At 43.5% G+C, this 21361-nt stretch overlaps 1 protein-coding gene across 1 annotated transcript in view; it reads right to left on the bottom strand.

Moving 5' to 3' along the window:
* The window catches only part of DDHD1 (DDHD domain containing 1), a 65931-nt gene that overhangs the window by 28169 nt on the left and 16401 nt on the right, over positions 1–21361 (bottom strand). Inside the window, exons 3-4 of the mRNA XM_041458524.1 lie at positions 12682–12810; positions 10769–10916 (exon numbers count right to left, since the gene is read on the bottom strand). Coding sequence (XP_041314458.1) covers positions 10769–10916; positions 12682–12810 — 277 coding nt within the window. The remainder of the gene's footprint in view (positions 1–10768; positions 10917–12681; positions 12811–21361) is intronic.

The raw sequence follows: 21361 nt of genomic DNA, 5'->3' as shown, positions 1-21361 counted from the left end.
AGCAGCATGAAATCAGACAAAATATTAAATATCTAGGCATTCTATAAATAATGAGAACCTTTACCTTTGAACAGCTCATCTTTAAAAATACCCCAAAAGTTAACATAATCCATAAACATAACAGTAAAAAAAGCTTGTGAAAAATAGGAAAGATTTCCCAATAACAGATTTCTCCAAGCAGCTGCTATTTGTAAAAATGAAGAACCACAAAAGAACTATTTTCTTGCAGAGAAATCTCCATGACATTAACAAGAAGCACTTCTCTCTCTAAGTAAACTAAAGAAAGATTATTTTAAAGGTAGCAAACTGACTAAAATTTTATTTCATTACATTATCATTAAAAAATAAAAGGTTGTAGGAGGAGGAGAAGTACCCTAAAGGTTTTGTTCTAATTATTATTACTCTTTCTTTTAATTACTATTAATAACTTTTTCTTTATACCCTTTTAAAGTTTTAAACCTACTTTACTTGTCTCTTAGCCCTACCTCACAACAAGAAGTAAATGAGTGCATTCTAGTAAGTACGAAAAGGTTGTAGGAGGAGGAGAAGTACCCTAAAGGTTTTGTTCTAATTATTATTACTCTTTCTTTTAATTACTATTAATAACTTTTTCTTTATACCCTTTTAAAGTTTTAAACCTACTTTACTTGTCTCTTAGCCCTACCTCACAACAAGAAGTAAATGAGTGCATTCTAGTAAGTACACTGATAATTAACCAACACAAAACCCAAAAACATTGACCAAAAAATCTCCGATTAACAAACCAAAACCACTACAGTCACTCAGCATCCAAAGCAAGGAGTGTTTTATTTTCCTTTCTTTCCTTTACCTGAATCCTGGCCCCAACAGTATTCCTATTTTTGAAGATGAGCACAACAAACCAAATCCAAGTTCCCAGTTCCAAGCATCAAATTTTTATTTATTTCAGTGTTTCAATGCATTTTCCCCCTATTTTCAAAGCAACCTTTTAATTAATTCTAATTCTAAAGCCAAAGACACAATGACATTAATCTTCCACCTGCACTTCCACCTGTCCAAATGCTTTTTAGGGAGTTTAATCCCTGAGCTGAGGCACTTTCCTTGGGTGTATTAATGCTCCTCTGTTCTTCAGGAGAAGTGAGACATTTCAGGATAAATCACTACCAACACCGGGGACAGGAATTGCTTCAGCTGCTCCATGTGCTGGGAATCCTGAGCTATCCAAAAATCCTATATGGATAACTCTGCCAAAACCCTGCTCTGAGAAGGCAGGAAAGGGTATGAAGGTCAATGGTTTGGAAAAAAAAAAACCTAACCCCAAAATATTTTCTACAATTATCTCTTCTTTCCCCATTTTTTTTTCTTTTTTCTTTCTTTTTTTTTTTCCCCAGGAAAAGTTCATTATGCTACTAAAAGAGCAGATTAATCATGTACCACATTTTTGAGAGAGGCAGTGAAAACACTTTTCCATCAGTGACACTTATTTTCTGATGAAAGAAAAGAAAAAAAGGGGGAGAAAGAAAAAGGGGGAAGGGAAATGAAATAGGGAAAGGGGGAAAGAAAAATTGGGGAAAGGGGGAGAAAAAAGGAGAAAGGAGTAAAAGGGTGAAAGGGAAAAGGGGGAAGAAAAGGGGGAAGGAAAAAGGGGGGAAGAGGAAAAAGGTGGTAAAGGAGAAAGTAGGGGGTAGAGGGGAAAGTGAGAAAAAAAGGGGAAATAAAAAAGGGGGAAGGATAAAAGGGAAAGGGAAAAAAAGCAGGGAAAGGAAAATGGGGGAAGGGAGGAAAAGGGGAAAGTGAGAAAAAAAACGGGGAGTAAAGCGGGGGAAAGAAACAGGGAAGGGAAAAAAAGCAAGGAAAGGAAAAGGGGGGAAGAAAAAAGGGGAAAGTGAGAAAAAGGGGGAAAGGGAGAAAAAAAGGGGGAAGGGAGAAAAAAAAAGGGGGAAAGGGAGAAAAAAAAAGGGGGAAAGGGGGAGAAAAAAAAGGGGAAAGGGAGGAAAAAAAAGGGGGAAAGGGAAGTAGCATCCTGTACATCCTTTTTTCCAAAGCAGGCACTGCAGGCCTGTGCAAACAGCCAGGAAATGCAAGTGCTCAGCATCTCTATTTTTAAAGCCTGGTGTGATTGCACTCCTAATCTCCTGGATTCTTGTCCAAAGAGATGGCAAAGGTTTAAATGAAGCAGAATATCCTTCCCATGATAAGGGAAAAATAAATTCAGCAGGAGGATCTGCTTAAATCAGGGTTGATTTAAGGCTTGAGCTGACCCATCCTTGCCAGGCACAAAACCCTCCCTGCCACCCCCACACACAACAGGACAAGGAAATTCCAGATTGTAAAGAAGATAAAATTCCAGTGAACAGATGAACATTTCTGGAGTCTCTGAGTGAGCAAAATAAAGGAGATTATTGAAAATGCCCACAGCTCCTTGGTATTGCCAAGGCAGCTTCACTTCTCTGCATGAAGGAGGTGGTTTTGGCTGGGATAAAGTTAATTTCCCTCCTGGTAGTTGGTACAGCACAATTTGGATTTAGGATGAGGATAATGTTGATATTTTGGTTGTTTTGGTTGTGCTCACCCTAAATCAGGGATTTTTCAGTGTCTCATGCTCTGCCAATAAGGAGCTGCACAAGAATCTGGGGGGGAACATGACCAGACCCAGATTTATTTCTGGAATTTTTTTTTCCCCCATTATTATTTTAATTATTAAACAGTTCTCATCTCAACCCATGGGTTTTACCTTTTCCCAGTTCTCCTCCCCATCCCACTGCAGCTGCAGGCTGGGGTTAAAGCTTGACACCAGCAAAGAGGAATTCAGAAACAGTAAAATTTAGGAGGAAATCAGCCAAGCAGCAAATTAAAGCTGCTCAGATTAAAAGCAGTAAAAGCATAGAAATACTGTATAAACAAAGCACAAAATTTTATACCACAACAACTACTTGAGGTGAAAGAAATGATAAATAACCTGGTCCTACTAGAGCAGAAAAAAAAAAAATCCACATTATTTCTTATTATGAGTAGAAGCTGGAAATATTTTCTAGGAACAGCTATCCCTAACAGACATCCCTAAACCTTTAAATACAACAACTACAGAGCTTTTTGCTGTTTGAAAGGGTCTAGTTCTTATTAAAGCTGTTCACAAATTGACTCAGAGAGTTTTTTAAAATATAAGTCAAAGCAAGAAAGAGGAGTTTGGAGAAAATAATGTGGCCTTGCAATTCTGCCAAACCTTTTGGGGAAAGCTTCAGGTCTCCCCTCCTAAAACCTGTGCTGGCTTGGTGTGCTCATCCAGAACTTTGGAAATGTAAAGTTTGATTTTACTCAGAGGGGGCTCATCTTAGTGAAGCTGAGGTTGTCCAGCTGTCGTCCAGCACAACAGTCCCAAATTTGTAAAATCCCAGAAGGGTTTGATTTGGAAGGGACTTCAAAAATCATCCAGTGCCACCCCCTGCCACGACAGGGACACCTTCCACTGTCCCAGGTGCTCCAAGCCCTGTCCAGCCTGGCCTGGGAACACTGCCAGGGATCCAGGGGCAGCCACAGCAAATCTGGGCACCCTTCAACCTTCCCAATTCCCAGTCTCCCATCCATCCCTGCCCTCTGGCAGTGGGAGCCATTCCCTGTGTCCTGTCCCTCCATCCTTGTCCCCAGTCCCTCTCCAGCTCTCCTGGAGCCCCTTCAGCCTCTGAGCTCTCCCTGGAGCCTTTTCTTCTGCTGGAATAATCCTGCCCAAACAGAACCACTCAGCTCTATGGGAAAACCAAACTCCAAACTGTAAGGAAACGTTGTTTTTTTTTCCTTAGACCTCCTTGTGCCTCATCCTGGCACAAGTGCACTAAAGCTCAGTTCCAAGCCATTTTTGTCACCTGTCACCCCATGGGTGTCACAGGCTGTCAGAGCTGCTCTTACCCTCTCATTATCTCCCAGGAATCATTGAAATTCCCAGTGCAACACATCCAGTGGCACTGCACCACATCCCCCACTGATTTTGATCAGCAGTCTGACAGAAATTCTGAAGAAAATTGGGTGTAATTTCCAGGCAATGCAGCTACAGACACGTGCAGACTCCCAGCACACACACCTGCTCATCTGTTCTGCTATAAAGATGAGGTTATTAATTTTTTTTTTTCTTTTTCTGGCTCTTCACAATAAATTTCTTTAAAAAATTTTATTAGATAGCAAATCCCTCTACTCGCTTGTTAAATTAACACCAACTGAAGTCATAAATCTTCATTTAAACAGGCAGAGAATTCACCTGATACAAATGCACGTTGAAATACTGACCCCAGAGCAACAATTACTTGAAGCAATGCATTGGAACACAGGGAAACAACTCTAATTTATGGTTTTTCTAAGAAGAAAACCCACTCATGCAGAGATGCAATGCACACCTTAGAAATAATTCTGACATATTGCTATTTTCCATGCAAGAAGTAATGGCCTGAAAATAGGTACTCTGAGATTCACCATGAATAAAATGTGCCTGGCTGCCTTTCCCTGATTAAAATAATAAATAACAAACCCATATTTTCACAGATATACATCCTTGCTTAAATTGAGGCTATTCCAGAGAGATGTTAACATATTTAGAATTATTACTGCAGGGTTTTTTACAATTTCATGCTACTAGTTCTGTGTAGGATTTACAAACACTCCATTAAAAACAGGGGAGCTTCAAACTGAGTTAGCTTCAGCTACTTCCCAAATTTTGCAGAATGATGCTGATGTTAACAGAGCAAAATGCTGAAAGCTTGAAGAAACTATTAATTTTAATTCCAAGTTATCTTTTCAGACTCTCTTCAGACAGATTATTCATAGGAGAGAAATAGGGAATGGTCTTTAAGCCTTAAAGGTGCCAGCTTCTTACTCTGAACTCCTGATTTCATAAAATCATTGAATTCCAGAATGGTTTGGGTTGGAAGGGACCTTAAAGCTCATCCAGCTCCACCCCTGCCAGGGGCAGGGACACCTTCCACTATCCCAAGGTGCTCCAAACCCTGTCCAGCCTGGCCTTGGACATTCCAGGGATGGGACAGCCACCTGGGCAACCTCTTCCTGGATTCCAGGGCCTCACCATCCTCACAGTGAGGAATTTCCTCATAATATTTCATCTAAACCTTCCCTTTGTGTCAGTTTAAAGTGATAATCCTTTATCCCACCACCCTGATTCCAAGAGACAGAGCTATGGGATGTTCCCTGAGAAAAAACCACCTCAACTCTGACAATTCCATGCAAAGCCATGTGGATCCATTCCTGGATTTTGGTCACAGGACTGGGGAATGATGCTCTAAACCATTCCCCAAGTGCTCTCACCCTCCAGGAGCTCCCTCAAAGGGAGGGCAGCACTCACTGCCTCCTTGAGGAAATAATACCACTTGACTGAGGAAATTCAGGGCTGGCTTGGGCTGAGTTTGCTGAGCTGAAGTGAGCAACGAGAGTGGAGCTGTGCTGAGAGATGAGGAAATGGGAGGGTGGCTGTTTCCCAAAGCTCAGAAATGCCAACCCCAGCCTCGCTACGGGCGCGTTTCACACCGCAGCTCCAGACTCAGGTCATGCTCTGCCACTGCTGCTCTCTGAAAGCTGCTGTGAAAATTGCTGTGAAAATTGCTGCTCCACGACACACACACAGACTCATCCTGCTCCAGAGGAGAGATGGGAACTCCAGGATGCAAACAAAGCAAGCACGGCCGGGATCCACACTCCATCCTTTTGAAGAATAACTGGATTTTGCACCATCAGAGGCACTGAAGATGATTTATTGGCTGATCACAGGATGCTGGGACAATCCTGGGAGATCCAGGAGCTCCAGACTCTCCTCCAGCACTGCTTTCCAAAGGGCAGGAAGGCTTTGCCCTGCTCTGGGGTACAGAGCACTGCAGGCACTCCCTGTCCCCTTCCAGCTCACACCACCCATTCCCACCTTCCAGATGGAATCCCACTTTTTTACACCAACTGGAGTGGTCCAGCTTCCAGCTGGGATGGTGTGGGCAGGAAAAGGGCAGAAACAAGGGATGGGGGGAGGCTGGGAATGGGAACAGCCCCGGGATACACCCAAATCCTGAGCAGGCTGCTACAGCTCCTGCCCAACAGGCAGTGTTATTACCATGTGTTAGGCAATAAATATACACAAAACAAGCTGCTCCAAAAGCATTTCATGCCCTAACTGTCACCTTTTACCTCTTGGCCTGAACTTCTCTTGCAAGACAGGCTCAAGTTGAAACCTGCAAGCCAATATTTATCAGCTGGGTGCTTAATTCGGAATTAAAACCTGCACCAAAGGATGAAAAATGAGCATTTAATATGTATTTAATGCAATGCAAGCATTTAAATGGAACACAAAGCTACCAAATACCTGAAGAGCTAAAATTAAAGAAAAGATTTTAGAGGAAAATCTTCATTTGAGATTCCAGCAGCACACATTAATGCAGTGAAAGGCTTCTGAGAGGCTCTGCCCTGGCTTGCATATCAATGGAAATGTACCAAAATAGCTATTCCAAAGTAATTATCCTAATGATAATCCACAATTAAAATGCTTTCTAATGGGACTTGCAATAAAAATGTAATTGGTGATTAGGCCAAGATGCTGGTGCTTGTGCAGACAGCAATTTTTGGGCTGTGAAGATCAGCACAGACAAATGTGATTTTGGAATCCAAACGGGAGATTCAGACAGAGGCAGAGCCCAGCTTCAGGCTGAGAGCAGCCCAGAAGTGACACAACACTGGAAAAGCACAGCAGAGTCACTTCACTCATTCCCCAAGCACAGGAGCTGATGAAATTTAGTCCAGCCTAAAGATCTGAGCCCTGCCTAAGGCAGGTGAAAGGTCTGACCTTCACCTGGGTCAGGGAAAACAACCGGAGCTTTGCAAAGGAGGTTGGGAACACGGACAAGAACATTCCCAGATGGGCAGAGGAGGCCACCAAGGTGATCAGAGGGATGGAGCAGCTCTCCTGTGAGGAAGGGCTGGGAGAGCTGGGATTGCTCAGCCTGGAGAGGAGAAGGCTCTGGGGTGACAAATGTGACATAGAAGGGAACTTCAGGAGAGCTGGAGAGGGACTGGGAATGGAAGGACAGGACACAGGGAATGGCTTCTACTGCCAGAGGGCAGGGATGGATGGGAGATTGGGAAAGAATTCTGCCCTGTGAGGGTGGGCAGGCCCTGGCACAGGGTGCCCAGAGCAGCTGTGGCTGCCCCTGGATCCCTGGCAGTGCCCAAGGCCAGGTTGGACAGGGCTTGGAGCAGCCTGGGATAGTGGAAGGTGTCCCTGCCCAAGGAATGAGATGAGTTTTAAGCTCCCTTCCAACCCAAACCATTCCATGGTTCTCATCCTCAGATGTTGGAGTCCTGGATGCTGAGAATTTCGGACTTTCTGTGCTGCCAGGCTCTGATCCCCAAGAGAACACTGCATTGACCTGAGGCTGTGGAGAAGCTTCCAAAATTAACTGACAGCACTAAAATGATGAGTGTGTAGTTTGAATAGAAGTGTGTAATATCACAAAGTGAAAAGCTTAGAGTTTAAAGTTTTAGAATATAATAATACATATAAAACAAGACAGAAGTTTTAAGTTTAAAGACAGGAGCTGGTCCTTCTTTACCTTCCTCTTCACCTTCTTCACGGGTTTGGGTGGCAGAACCAACACTCAATATGTGTAACAACATCTCTCCCCCCCATTCACCCACAAATTCAACAAGATCACCACAGATCAACTTCCATGGAAAAAAATACATTCCAAGTAACAATACATGAGTGTGTACAGTAAAAGGAGACATCCCAAAGAGATTTACTTTAAAGCCAACACTCTGCCTTATCACAAACCAAGCAATTCCAGGATTCTGATGGCAGATAAAACCCCCTCCAATTAAATACGTCCTGCCACAATACCTTGCTTTGTATTAGGCAGAAATACAGATTATAAAGCCTTCTCCCTTAAAGAACCATCCCTGTGGTACCAACACAACTCAGAGCTCCTGCTGGGGCAGCTGAATCTCTGTTCCAGCCTGGAGGAGGGATTGTCTCTTCCCAGACAGGCTCCCAGGGAATATCAGTGCTGACAGGAGCAGCTTGTTGCACCAGCTGCTGTGCTACATTTAGATAATAAATGTGTTTAACTACACAGAGAAGAAACAAAATTATGTCACATCCACCACAGACCTGCTCATCCAAGCATCCCTAAGATGCATCTTTTCCATTTACCTACTCACAGGACACCCTGCAACAACAGCACCCAGCCACTCTAATGAGGAGGCTGAGCTCCAGTCCTTAATGAAATTAGCACGGATAATTTGGAATTTCCCTGGACAAGGGCTCTGTTTTCAGCTCTGTAACCAGCAGGATCTGCCTAATGATGCAGCAGCATCCTGGGAGCTGCACCAGCTTCTTCTCAAGGTGGTAACCTGAGGACAGAATGTGTCAAATGAGCTCTGGTGGGGTCCAGCTGCAGGTTTCCTACTAAAAAATGGGCATTTAAAAGGCAAAAAAACCCCACTGACACCTTCTCTCCTTAGTTTTGATTTAAAAGAGTGAACGGTCAAAAAATACTTTTCTTTATTAATTTTCTTTTCCAAAAGGCACCACTGGTGTCCTTAATGGAAAAGCATGTAAAAAACCATCCCAAAAACCAAACAGCACACAAATATCAGGGATGAAGGTGCTAACAGAAAGTGCCAGTATGCCTTGTGAGAGCTTGGCAGACATTCCTTCTGAAATCTCTCCCTGCAACATATGGGATGTTCCTCACTGATAAGTTTTAAGTTGTTATTTAAAAGAAAAAAAAAAAAACAAGGAAAAGAAAAAATAAAGATACTTCAATCTAAAATGATGCTTTAATTTGCAAATTTTGTGCAGAATGCACAATTTATGCCAATAATTAGCATTTTAAAAGGCTATGCAATGCTGTCTGGTATTTCTTGAGGACATGAGTGAGATTTACTGAAGCACATGAAGTCTTGTGTCCCTTTTTGAGAAAGTATTTCATATGCAGGGCTGCCAATTAGAGCAGGACTTATGGAATGAACATCTCTGCACTGTGACCTGAGCTGAAGTTAATCCACCCAGATAACCCCTGTATCTATGGAAAATGGAGGAGGGAGAAAGATAAAGCAGAAAAAATTAATGATTCCAAGGCTGAAGATTTATTTCTGGTCACTGTTAAAACAGCAGCTTATACTGAGGCTATCTGCATTCCCAGTATAACTCATCCCACAAAAACTGAAGTTTTTCCATTTATTTTGGTGACTAACTTTGAGCCAAGGGCTGTGGATCCTTTTTCTCTCTGCTTTGGACTGCTGGCTCTTAAACAAAGTGAATAACAGAGCAGTGAAGTGGCAGGAAAGGGGGTGGGGAGCTGCAGGGTGGTGCTTTGAGGTGACAAATGACACACAAGTGACATCAAAAGGTTTACCCTGGCACCCCAGAGGAGGCTGGAGTGGCACAAAGAGCTGTGGGGACACAAGAGGCTGATGACACGATGGCACAGGGCACACAAGCACTGACCTAGAGCGACAAAGGGAGGGTGACAAAGCTCCCACCACAAAATCCCAGCAATCCCAGCTCTTCCCACAGGAGCCACTGGGTTTGTCAGTGCTTCTGTCAGTGCTGAGGGAATTTTGGACACACCTAGTGAACCTCCCAGATCTGTAATTAACACCTTTTTAACCTCCTCCTGCAGCTAATGAGGGGTTCCTCAGTGCCACCTTGTCCCCCACTCAGCTGCCACCAGGACTTGAGGATTTTTCTAAGATTCAAAACCATCTTTTCAGGTGCATCAAATCACAGACTGCTTTGGGTTGGAAAGGACTCAAAGCTCATGAAGTTCCAACCCCTGGCATGAAGGAGGATGCCACCCACTAAACCAGGGCTCCAACTTGGCCTTGAACACTGCCAGGAATGGAGCAGCCACAGCTCTGGGAAACATCATTCCCAAGAGCCATTTGCAAACCAAAAGACATTCAGTGAGGAGATTTCACAGCCTTTTGGGTCACATTTTGTTTTTTAGCCAGCCTCTGTGCACAGAACTCCAGGAGTCCCACAGCAACAGCTTCATGCATGGAGGGCTTCTGTCCTGCTAGGAATGACAACATTCCTGTGTCTCCCCATTCCCCCTCTTTCACAGGATGCAATTTGCTTGCCCACACTATTCCAACATCCAGCTCTGAGATTACCTCCAAAATTAACTTTCCCGTACCACTTAATCAAAAATGTTCTGCTCAGTTCCTTCCCAGCTGCTGCACACTGAATTCACCCAGGTACCTCTGAGGAACATTCCCCAAATGAGAACTCTCTCCCTGCTCAGCAAAGCCACCAACCACAGGAGCCAGAATCTCACACAGAATCCTTCAGGCTGGAAAAGACTTCCAAGGTCAACGAGTCCAATCCCCACCTTGTCCCCAGCCCAGAGCACTGAGTGCCACCTCCCTGGACACCTCCAGGGATGGGGACTCCAAACCTCCCTGGGCAGCCAATTGCAATCTTAACAACCCTTTCCATGGAGGAATTCCAGCTGATGTCCAAGCTGAATCTCCCCTGGCACAACTTGAGGCTACGTCCTCTTCACCATTTCCCCAAAAGTCACAAGTGCTGGTGATGAAATCAGAATAAATCTTTGCTCTTCTGGCTCACAGCTGCTCTCCCTAAATCCACACATCCCAATTAACATACAAAATACTGTACCCACAACACAAAGAATAATGACTCAGGAGAAGAGGAGGAGAAGGAAAACAGGGAAAGATTCAGCCCAAACCAAAGGCTCTGCCGCCACTCACATCAAGGCTGCTTCAAACACTCCAAAGCACTCACATGGCTGTGTTTTTGATGATCCTTCCTTGGTCCATTTTCTGCCCAATGCCATGCACAACAAACACAATGTGGCTGGTCTGGGGTGGCTTGTCTTCCAACGTGGCTTCCTCTACATAGCCTCTGTGTAGCCTTGTGCCACTGCTTGAAGCTGCAAAAAGAACATTATCCCACATCAGTGACGTTCTGCCAGGTGCAGTGCTCTCCTCTGCTGACACAAGCTTGGCTTTTCTCAGGCCAACACGTTGAAAATCAGATTATACAATAAAGAATCATAAAATTAAAGGATTAGCATCTATTTTTAAATAGAGGCACTTTTAAAGCCCTGAAAGATTTGAGCAGCCAGGTGATATCAATAGCCACTTCCACTGCAAAGGGAATTAATTTCAGGAATGCTTTGGAGAACAACTCTTAAGAAAACAGTTGTGTAACTGTGCACCCACATTTAGAGCACAAAACCCTCCTCCTGGGTGTCTCAATCAATGAAATTCCTTCTGTCTCCACCTTACTCCCACAGCATGGAAGGATCATGGAAGTGACCTGGCCACACAAGTGATTAAGTGCTGTCACTTTATCCACCCCATTTAAAAGAGCTGGTTGAAAACCTTTAAAATCTATCATTTTGATAGGGAAAACTTGCTTTATTTTGAACTGATCCAACCTGAAACTCCCCCCTTGTTCTCCAGCTCAGTGACCAAACCCAAAATCAATTCCCCAGGGTAAATGTGGGCATTTTCTCCCTGCTGTGCTGACAAACCCATGGGCACAATGTGCCTCCATCCCCCTCTAGTGACACTCAGGGGACCACACCAGGCACCAGTGCTGGCCTCAAAAACTGGAACTAACAGCTTATTTTGGTTTTAAAGAGGAGGAAAACACCCCAAACCCACCGAGGGCATTTTTCACCCAAGACAGGTTTTGTTTATCAAGTTTCTCTTTGATACTACTCCCCCACAAATTGTTTAGGACAGATCTCATTATTTATTACACATTATTCCAATGGTGTTCTGGATAAATTACTTCATTTTTTCTGGAACTGAAGCACTGAATGATATTATTTTTTTAGGAAACATTAATTAAGTGTTCACCCAGGATTCCTGGGGGCTAAGAGGGCATTAATTACAGGGCAGAGGGATGCAGAATAAAGTCAGACCTGTGACCTGACCTTGTCTCTTCAAGGAACAAACCAGATGTGCAGGTTCTTGTTCTGGTGTCCTGCACAGGACAAATTCTCATTTTCTAGGGTGGAAATAATCTGCTTTTTCCTTGAGAGAGCCCCCATCTCTTCCAACCATCTCAGCTTTGCTGTCTGACTAGGAGTGTTAAATTTAAACAACTCTGAATTTGTACTGGAAATAATTTCTAAATGCCCTTTCCTGTCAGTTCATGCTTCTGTTTCATGAACAGAAAAAAAGGCTGGATGGAGGTGGGGAGAGGGAAGGTATGGTCATGTATTTAAGGAATGCATCACAACGTCTAAGTACCCAGCAGTAAAATAAAGGTTGCAAAAGGAAATTAAATCCTTATATTGTTACAGGAATAATTCTGATTTCACAGTAGCTTCTGGACTCTGTCACTGTAATATTTTTATGTATTTGTTATGTAGTGTTATCTGCTGCATCCAAAGACATCAAAATATGGAATAAAATTAAAATACAATAAATCAAATATGTAATGTAAATAAAATAAAAATTAAAAACATTCACATCCAAATAGAATAAAATTTAAAAATATTCACATCTAGTTACAATGATTTACACAAGCTAAGGACTCTGAATACTCATATAAAGTAAAAAATGCAATGGCTGAAGTGGGCTACTCACATTAAGACCTGAAATATCCTTTTGGAGTTAAAGCAACAAACTTGCAAATGCTGGCATTTACAATATTCTTTACAAAGGCTGGGAAAGATTTACCTTTGGAAAACCCCAATTTTTGTGTGACAGTCCTTGCAATTTTGGATGTTGTGGCATCACTGTACAGATACACTTCATCCACGCTGTGCCAGTCCACATGGTTACGGCTCAGCTTTAGACTATGAATAGCTGCAGCAAAAAGGAATAAATAAATTGAATTTAGGCGGGGAAGAGGGAAAAAAAAAAAACCCAAAGAGAGAGAAAGAAGGGTGATTTACACACAGGTTAAAATCTAGAGCTCCATTATGCCTAAATTTGTGTTACTTCTTACCTTGAGGAATTTTTACAGCTGGGTTTAACCTGAGTGGGACAAGCAGCAGTTTGAAGACCACCTGTGAGGACACTTCACAAAATTCCCCTCCCACCCTCATTTTGGGGTGGGAAGTACCCAAAATATTCTTTTAACAGGGGCAGGGTAATGGATCCTGAAACACCAGAGGTGGGTGTGATGAGCAGGTGGCTGCCCCAGGTATTTTCATCATTAAAAAGTGGAATTTCAGCCTTCTCTCCCATGAGAGCTGCTCTGCTCTAACCCAGAGGCTCCCCTTGCATTTCTCCCCTTTCAGAAATATCTCAGAGCTGGAAATGCAGCTCAATGAGCCCCTGAATGAGCAATTTCTGGCACAGAAGGGAATGTAGCTCTTTGAAAAAGCCACTAAGAGCTCTGGTGGTTGTGTTTTTTTCTGTGCACTGATTGTGTTTTTCCAGCTTTGGAACTGATTGAGCTCGGAGCCCGACCTCATGACACACAGCCTGACTGTCAGGATTAAACAAGAGCCACGTTGTGATGCAGATCAGAATCATCTCAGGCTTGGAGCTTGCAGGAGCCAAGCAGCGCCACAGCTGAGTTACAATAATTTGGATTTCACCAAAATTTGCTGCCGAGGTCTTGTCAAACATGGGGTGCAGAGCTGACAACAGCAATAGCCCTGTGACCAAAGAAATGGTGATTTATCTGTCACTGCTCTCGCTGGGAAGTCCAAAGTCATGGAAAACACCCAGAGGGGCTGTTTTGGGGTTGTTTTTTCCACAGCAAGCAGAGCTCTAACCTGTCTCCTCCTTGAATCACCCAAATGAATTTTTTATACTCTTCTAAAAACATTCTGAGAAAGGCTGAGCCATCACAATTCCCAATTTTAACTCTGCTACAGCACAAACCAGCCAGGCTCAGCCAGGTGTTGTGACCTTTCTCCAGCCATATTTTTTGTTTCTTTGCCAAAGCAGCCAGACTTGACACAGACTGATGAAAAATTGAACAAGATCTGTAAGGAACAGGGGGATTAAGAGAGGATTAGCCCTTGTGCTGTGGTAAACAACTGATTCACCAAAAGAACTGGAATTACATCGTTGTTTTACACTGGCAGAGCAGGAAGAGGAAAGAAATAAGCCTGACTTTGAAGAGCAGAGAAGGTCTGTCCAGGAGGTTTTCAAGAACTGTTCCATCTGCATTCTGCAAAATCCCTCTGAGAGTATGATTCTGGGGAAGCTGGCAGAGGAGGGGTGGAAGTTTGATGCCTTTGGAGGGTGTTGTGTTCAACATCCAAAAAAAAAACAAGAGGAAGAGATGTGGTTGAATCTCTTATCACCACAGGAAAAAAAGCAGTTTGTGGTGGAGTGAGCCTCAAATTCCTTCTGGAATCAAGTCCAGCCCCTATATTGGAAGGAACATAAAGGAACAAGTAGCTTTTCCCTACCCTGCATCAATTATTCCCACTTGGGAAGAACAAGTTCCTCACTTTTATGCTGTTCATGGACGTGGAAGGAACACCAACATCAACAACAAGATGTGGAAGCACCAAAGCACTTCTAATGAAGTTGAGCAGGGCCAAGTGTGAGGTTCTGCACCTGGGCCAGGGCAATCCCAAGCACAAATTCAGGCTGGAGGGAGAATGGAGTGAGAGCAGCCCTGAGGAGGATTTGGGGGTGCTGGTGGATGAGATCATCAGCCACCTGTGTCTGCAGGGCAAATGTGCCCTGGGCTGCATCCAAAGAAATGTCACCAGCAGAGAGCTGGGGCTGCTCAGTCTGGAGAAGAAAAGGAACCAGGGAGAGCTCAGAGCTGTTGGAACCTGGGAATTGCTGAGAATTTGACAGGACACAGGGAATAGCTTTTAACTGGAAAATGGTAGATGGAGGTTGGATATTGGGCAGAAATTCTTCCCTGGGAGGGTGGTGAGGCCCTGGCACAGGGTGCCCAGAGGAGCTGTGGCTGCCCCTGGATCCCTGGAATGTCCAAGGCCAGGTTGGACAGGGCTTGGAGCAGCCTGGGACAGTGGGAGGTGTCCCTGCCATGGCAGGGGTGGAACTGGATGAGCTTTAAGGTCCCTTCCAAACCAAACCATTCTGAGATTCTAGGGAATATTCAGCAGCATTTCTCTGCATATTTAGGAGCACTTTCAAAAGACATCCTTAAAAATTTGGTGTACTGTTAACAAAACACCACCTGAAAGTGGCAGTGACCTTCAGCAGGACCAAACCTGCTCAAGCTCAGATGAATTTCTTACAGCACCTGGACTATGAATTCTTCCTTTCTACAGACCAAAACAAAACAAAAAAAAATAATGTGTTGGTCCTTGCCTCCCAATTTTCCTTTATCCACAAAATATCAGGAGGTTTTTAGGTAAGTGGCAGGATCCAGAAGAGGGATATGGACAAAGCTTTCCAGAAAATCTACCGATTTGCCAGTAAGGTGATACATTTTGCAATTTTAATTGACATATTTACATTCATTTTGGTTCTCTCAGTAAGTTTTGCTTACCAACACATTCTGTGCTTTCCTTTGGAGCATTTTTTGCCTTTTTTTCTTTTGCCAAAAAATCTTTGGTAAGATTCTTGTCTCAATTTTTTAATTTCTATAAACCCTGTGATGTCTGTTCATCCTCAAAGCCTGGATGAGAAGTCCACAAACCTTTTGCCTCAGGCTGGACAGGGCTTGGAGCAACCTGGACTAGTGGGAGGTGTCCCTGCCCATGGCAGGAGGCTGGAATGAGATGGGCTTTAAGCCCTTCCAACCTAAATATTTCTGGGATTTGATTCTGTGATTATTTGACAGTGAAGATATTATTAAAACCCTTGAGAGTTCAACCAAAAAGAGCTTCTGCTGATGACAGCCCCAGGGGGTGTTAATAGTGAGACAGGGAACACAAAAATGTGTCTTTGGGGAGGATTTGACAGCAGTCTGAAAAGAAACAGCCTAAAAAAAAAAAAACAAAAATAAAATATTCCAAGTGTGCTTTTGCAGGCATGGGATTTTACAGACTGACACTGCTGGCTTGAAGCTGAGCCTGAGGAAGGGAAAGTGATGTTTCCTGAGGATGAGGAGAGGGCAGGACTGGCATTGTCTGTGCTGAAGGACTGTCCTGGGGCAGCTGGGGGTGTCACCAGGGAGCCACCAGGGCGTGTCACAGCCTGGCTGAGAATTCAGCAGCAGAATTCAGAGGAGGCAGCAGGACAGGCACAGGGGAATCTCTTCATGCTCATCCCTCTGCATCCTCCAGGAGCACAAATCCCACTCCTGAGGGGTCTCCCCAGGGCAGCAGGCTGGGATGGTGCTGAGCTTCACTGAGATCTGACTGTCCAGGACATCTCTGCCATAAATCCACAGGGACAGAAAACTCCTCTGGACCTGACTTCTCGTGGATTTGTTCCCAGGTGTCACTTCCCTGACACTGACAGCATTCCCACAGACATCCCCCTGTAGGTGCCTCTTCCCCAGATGAAAAAAAGCCCTGCAGAAAACCCCTGCACACTTTTCTGGAGAAGAGAAGGCTCTGGGGAGACCTGGCAGCAGCCTCCCAAAACTTGGAGGGGGATTTTAAAAGAGGGAGAACAACTTTTTACATGGGGAGATAGAGAGAGGACAAGAGGGAAGGTTTTCAACTAAAGGAAGAGAGATTTAGACTAGATTTAAGGAAGAAATTCCTTACTGAGGGTGGTGAGGCTCTGAGGTTGCCCAGAGCAGCTGTGGCTGCCCCTGGATCCCTGGAATGTCCAAGGCGAGGCTGGATGGGGGTTGGAGCAGCCTGGGACAGTGGAAAGTGTGGAATGAGATGGGATTTAAGGTCTCTTCCAGCCCAAGCCCTTCTGGGATTTTAGTTAGGGATTAAAGGCCAAGTCCTTGGAGATGAGGACAAATTTTGGGTTCTTTTGTAGTCAGAACTCAGAAATGAAACATTTCTCAGGAACACCAACCAAGGCAGACTCCTACAGTGTGAGCATGTGAAAAGCTCAGCCCTGCTGGAGATGGAAGATGGGATCAAGAAAGGATTTCTTTCAGCTGAAGAAATCAGTGGTTGCTATCACACCAACTCCAGTTTCACCAAGAGAGATGAACCCTGAGGGAAAAAATCCCCCTAAAAAGTTGAAATCTGAAAAATGAACCACAAAACACAGAAGAAATATTACTAAAACCTTGCAGAACCTGATCTCAACGAGGCTTTTGACTCATCTTGAGTCCCAGAAATGGAGAATAACTGAGGAGCAGAAACCCTGCACTGTGTTTGCTCACGGCAGGGATGTGCACGTGGAAACATCCTCCCAGCCTGAGGAGCTGAGCACCTCCTGGGGCCACAATTAAACCCCTTTTTTAGCTAAATACCTGCTTCTCCACTCGATGCTTTCATCCACCTGCCAAGAGCAAAGCACGGGCTGGATCTTTCCTCCCCAGAGTCTGACGGTGCTCAAGTCAAAATCCACCCAGGGAAAAGCATCTTTGAAGTGCTCAGGGCTGACACTGCCTCCAAGGACAAAGGCACTGTCACTCCAGCCAGGATAGAGACCAGAGGAGGGAAACAGACTGTCTCAAAACCTCTCCTGCATTCTTTTTTTTTTTTTCCTCAAGGATTTTTAAATTAATCTGTCTTGCAAGCAGCAGGTGCCACACAAAAGCCTGACACATGGTACAGGGAGCTGAGAACATAATTTGGCTGCTGTTGTTCCTTCTGAAATGAATCTCAGGTTTTGCTACATAAACCTGTAGATTTCAAAACCTTTTCTTATTTATTTTTTTAAGAGCCATTAAAAAGACCATTGCTCTTAATTAAAATGTCTCACATTGCTGTCATTTTTACATTGCACTTCACCACCTCTCAATTCATCACTGTCACTATTTGTCACACAACCACCTAATTTCAATTTTTTTTTAATTTGAGCACATTCATTACCACAACTGAGCATGATTTGAGGGGAAAAAAAATGCACAACATAATTTTAGAATTCCAATTTATAAAAGGAAAGGCAGAAGTCCTTCCTTATTGCTTGAATTACACTGATTCACCTTTAACAGACTTGGGTTCCTTGTGTGAGAAGAGGCAGGACAAAATTTACTGAAAAACATTTTCATTTCTGGCATTTTCCATTTGGACGAAATCACATAAAAATAATTAAAGAAAGTCAAAAGGCAAACATTTATGCATGTCAAAATAAATTCTCAGAGTTCACAACATCCCCAGGAGCTACAAGAACACAAGGCATGACAAGAACAGCTCCAAACCTACCACGTGAATTTACATTTTAAATGAAAGGTTTTAGAAGTCAGTGCAAGTTTAATCACTCCTGGCTTTAGAGGTGGCAGGGAGAACCCAGTGACAAGAACTCTGGAGCCTTCTGCAATCATTAATGGGGGTAAGATCTCCCCCCACTTTCTGAAATAAATTTGCAGGACATCAGCTGCTGCAAAGGTCAGGGCTGTTTTCTGCAGCTCAGCAGCCTTTAGCTACAATCCACACAGATTCCCCTTTTCCAGCCCATGGCCAGGACTCATTTCATTCCAAAGCTGCAGCAAAAATGAATTGTGACTTAAAATTAAAGATTATTATCCAAAAGAAAGCAGCAAACAAAACTTCATCTGGAAGGAACGGAGGTTCCTTCTCTGAGAGAATTAATCTCATCCCAGGCCTGCTGCAATCCTAAAAAAAGTCCCTTTTGTTTTATTGAAAAAGCCAAATCACACCAAAGAGTGCAAGAAACAAATGTCCACAGTTTTCATCAGCCACAAACAATTCTAATAAGAATTACTGCATGACACTATGAGCATCTACTTTTCTCTAGGACTCACAACACTTCTACTTTTCCTCTAAGCTTTAGGATGCTTTTTCCTTCCCCTTGGAAAGAAATGGCATGGACACAGCTCAAAAAACTGAAGCATGTAAATCTAACATTTAACTGAGACAAGCAAACTGGAATTTAAAGCTTCCTAAGCCAGAAGCACTACGAAAAAATTAAAAAAAAAAAAAAACAAACAAAAAAGAAATCTCCAATTACTGTACCTTGGGAATGCTTTCGCTTAAGACATGCAGCATCTGATTTCTCCTTATATCCTCTCCATTTGAACAAAGAAGGGAGGGAGAAGGGAGGGAGGTAGTAGAGAACTAAAAGTAAAAACACTGAGCTTCAAAGTAAAATTTTTAAAAGGGGCATCATTTTTTTTTCATTAGTATCACCATTTTTAGGAAAAAAAAAAAGAAAGAAAGAAGTCACGTTTTCTAAAAAGAACTAAAATGTATATATTAAAAAAAAAAAACAAAAAAAACCCAACAGATTTTGTAGCAGAAGTGTGAGGTCCCAAATTCAATTTTTTCACTCTTCACAACCAGTTATGACATCACAAGAGAGCTAAAGGCACCAGTAAGAGGCACTGGGACATGGTGCCACCAGAGTCACCTAAAGCATCATCTACTCCTTGGTACAGGGTGGAACACACTGACCCTGACTAAATGTACCCTAAAAACCTCCATTTTAAGCACAGCTCTGGGGTTTTTTCCCCACAAAGAGTGTAAGAGGATGGTTAAAAGTTAGATTAGACAAAATCTCCTGCCCTTGCCCTGTTCTGCAAGGTCTCAGCAGTCCCTGATCCAGCAAAGTGAGTGACATTCCACACTGGTGTCACCTGCCCCAGGTATCCCAACAGCTCTCAGCACAGGTAAAAATGAAATGTATTTATTGTTGCACATCACTTCTCTGGGGGGGGAGGAAAATCAGGCTCAGAGCTACAGCACTGGGGATTCCACAGAATAATTTAATTTGCAATATTGTACTGGCTTTTTGCTTCCCTCAGGAAGAATCAACACAGGAAACTCAAGGAAAGTAGAAGAAAAATTGCTTTTCGTGGTGAGGGTGGTAAAATACTGAACAGGCTGCTCAGAGAGTTTGTGGAGTGTGTTGTTGGAGATACTGAAAATCCCACAGGAAACATCCTGAGCAAGCTGCTCCCATCAGATCCATGGCTCTGAGCAGGGAGGTTGGATTTGAGCATCCCCAGAGATCCCTCCTGACCTGCACAAGTCTCCAATTCTGTGAACAGAACTTTCCCATCTAAATGTTAACTTAGCCAGAAAACCCATATGAGTTTTTATACAGTGAGAAAAAACTATTTGAAAGCTAAGAGGAAAAAAAAAAAATCAGCTCTTCCAAATGCAATTTTTAGAGGTTTTGTGGCCTTGACCACACGCTGAAATTCTGTAAGAAAACACCCCATAGAGTTCTGCTGTCTCAAAATCAATGCACTGAAATATTAATTCTAACTGACAGGATTTTTTATTTTTCTATGTCTTTCATGGAATCACAGAGTATTTTCTGGCAGAGGGATTGCTGGGGTTCATCTGCTCCAATCCTCTCCACGGATCAGGATCAACTTCAAAGTCAGATCCAATTTCAGGTTTGAATCAGGTTGCTTGGGTGATTTCCAGCTGCATTTTGAGCATCTCTCTGTGCAAATACAAAGAGCTGTATCTGTTCCTATCCTACCTTCCCATCCCATAAATAAAGCTTTCAGCTTCACTCCATCATCACTAAATGAATATAGATGAAAAAGATCATGGAGCAATGGATGACAGGAACTTAAAACTGGTCTTGTTTTATCTGACAGCAGCCTGGATATGCCAGAAATCTCTGCAAAATGCTGCCCCTTGGATGGGCTACTTCAGATAGGTGCTGAACTTACTGTCTGCCTAAGTATGAAGAAAAGGCAGTTTCTAAATCTTCTGTCATGCTGTAAATTTTAAGTTTATTCACTGCTACATAGATGTCCCTCTCCAGCTCTCCTGGAGCCCCTTCAGGCCCTGGAAAAGGCTCTGAGCTCTCCCTGGAGCCTTCCCTTCCCCAGGTGAGCACCCCCAGCTCTCCCAGCCTGGCTCCAGAGCAGGACACAGAACTCAGGGAGACAATCCCTTCCCTTGACCTGCTGGCCAAGCTCCTTTTGATCAAAAAGTGCCTCGTTTCTGCACCCTGCCATTAAAACAACAATTTATCTGATGCACTGAAGGGGATCAGGCACCAAGAGGAGTCACTGGCATCAGGCATCATAAACCAAGCTCCTTTTGCAAGGCATGCAATTAAATGCTTTGTGAGGATGAAAATCAAAATGCAAATTACAGATTGCTCAGCACAGGAGTGATCTCCAGGCTGCCCCATGGAAAACAGAGCCTGGGGAATCACTCTCTGTCATCTGTGCTTTCTGTTCCCTTCTGCATTTAAAGCTCCTTGCGCTCCCAAAAACACAAAATACTTTTTTTGTCAAAGAATAACACAACCAAATGTCAGCATGGGCATTATGTTATTTGTGGGCTGCAGGGTGAAGACCCTCCTCCTGAATAATTCTGCACTTTCAGAGGAAGGTTTGCTGGATTAACAGTTTAATAATGGGCCATTTATCCCTCCTATCACCACCAAAAGCCCTGGGTGA

Source organism: Pyrgilauda ruficollis, unplaced genomic scaffold, assembly GCF_017590135.1.
Source record: "Pyrgilauda ruficollis isolate IOZ18807 unplaced genomic scaffold, ASM1759013v1 scaffold129, whole genome shotgun sequence".
Lineage (NCBI taxonomy): Eukaryota > Metazoa > Chordata > Aves > Passeriformes > Passeridae > Pyrgilauda > Pyrgilauda ruficollis.
This window is presented reverse-complemented; position numbering and strand designations above follow the sequence as displayed.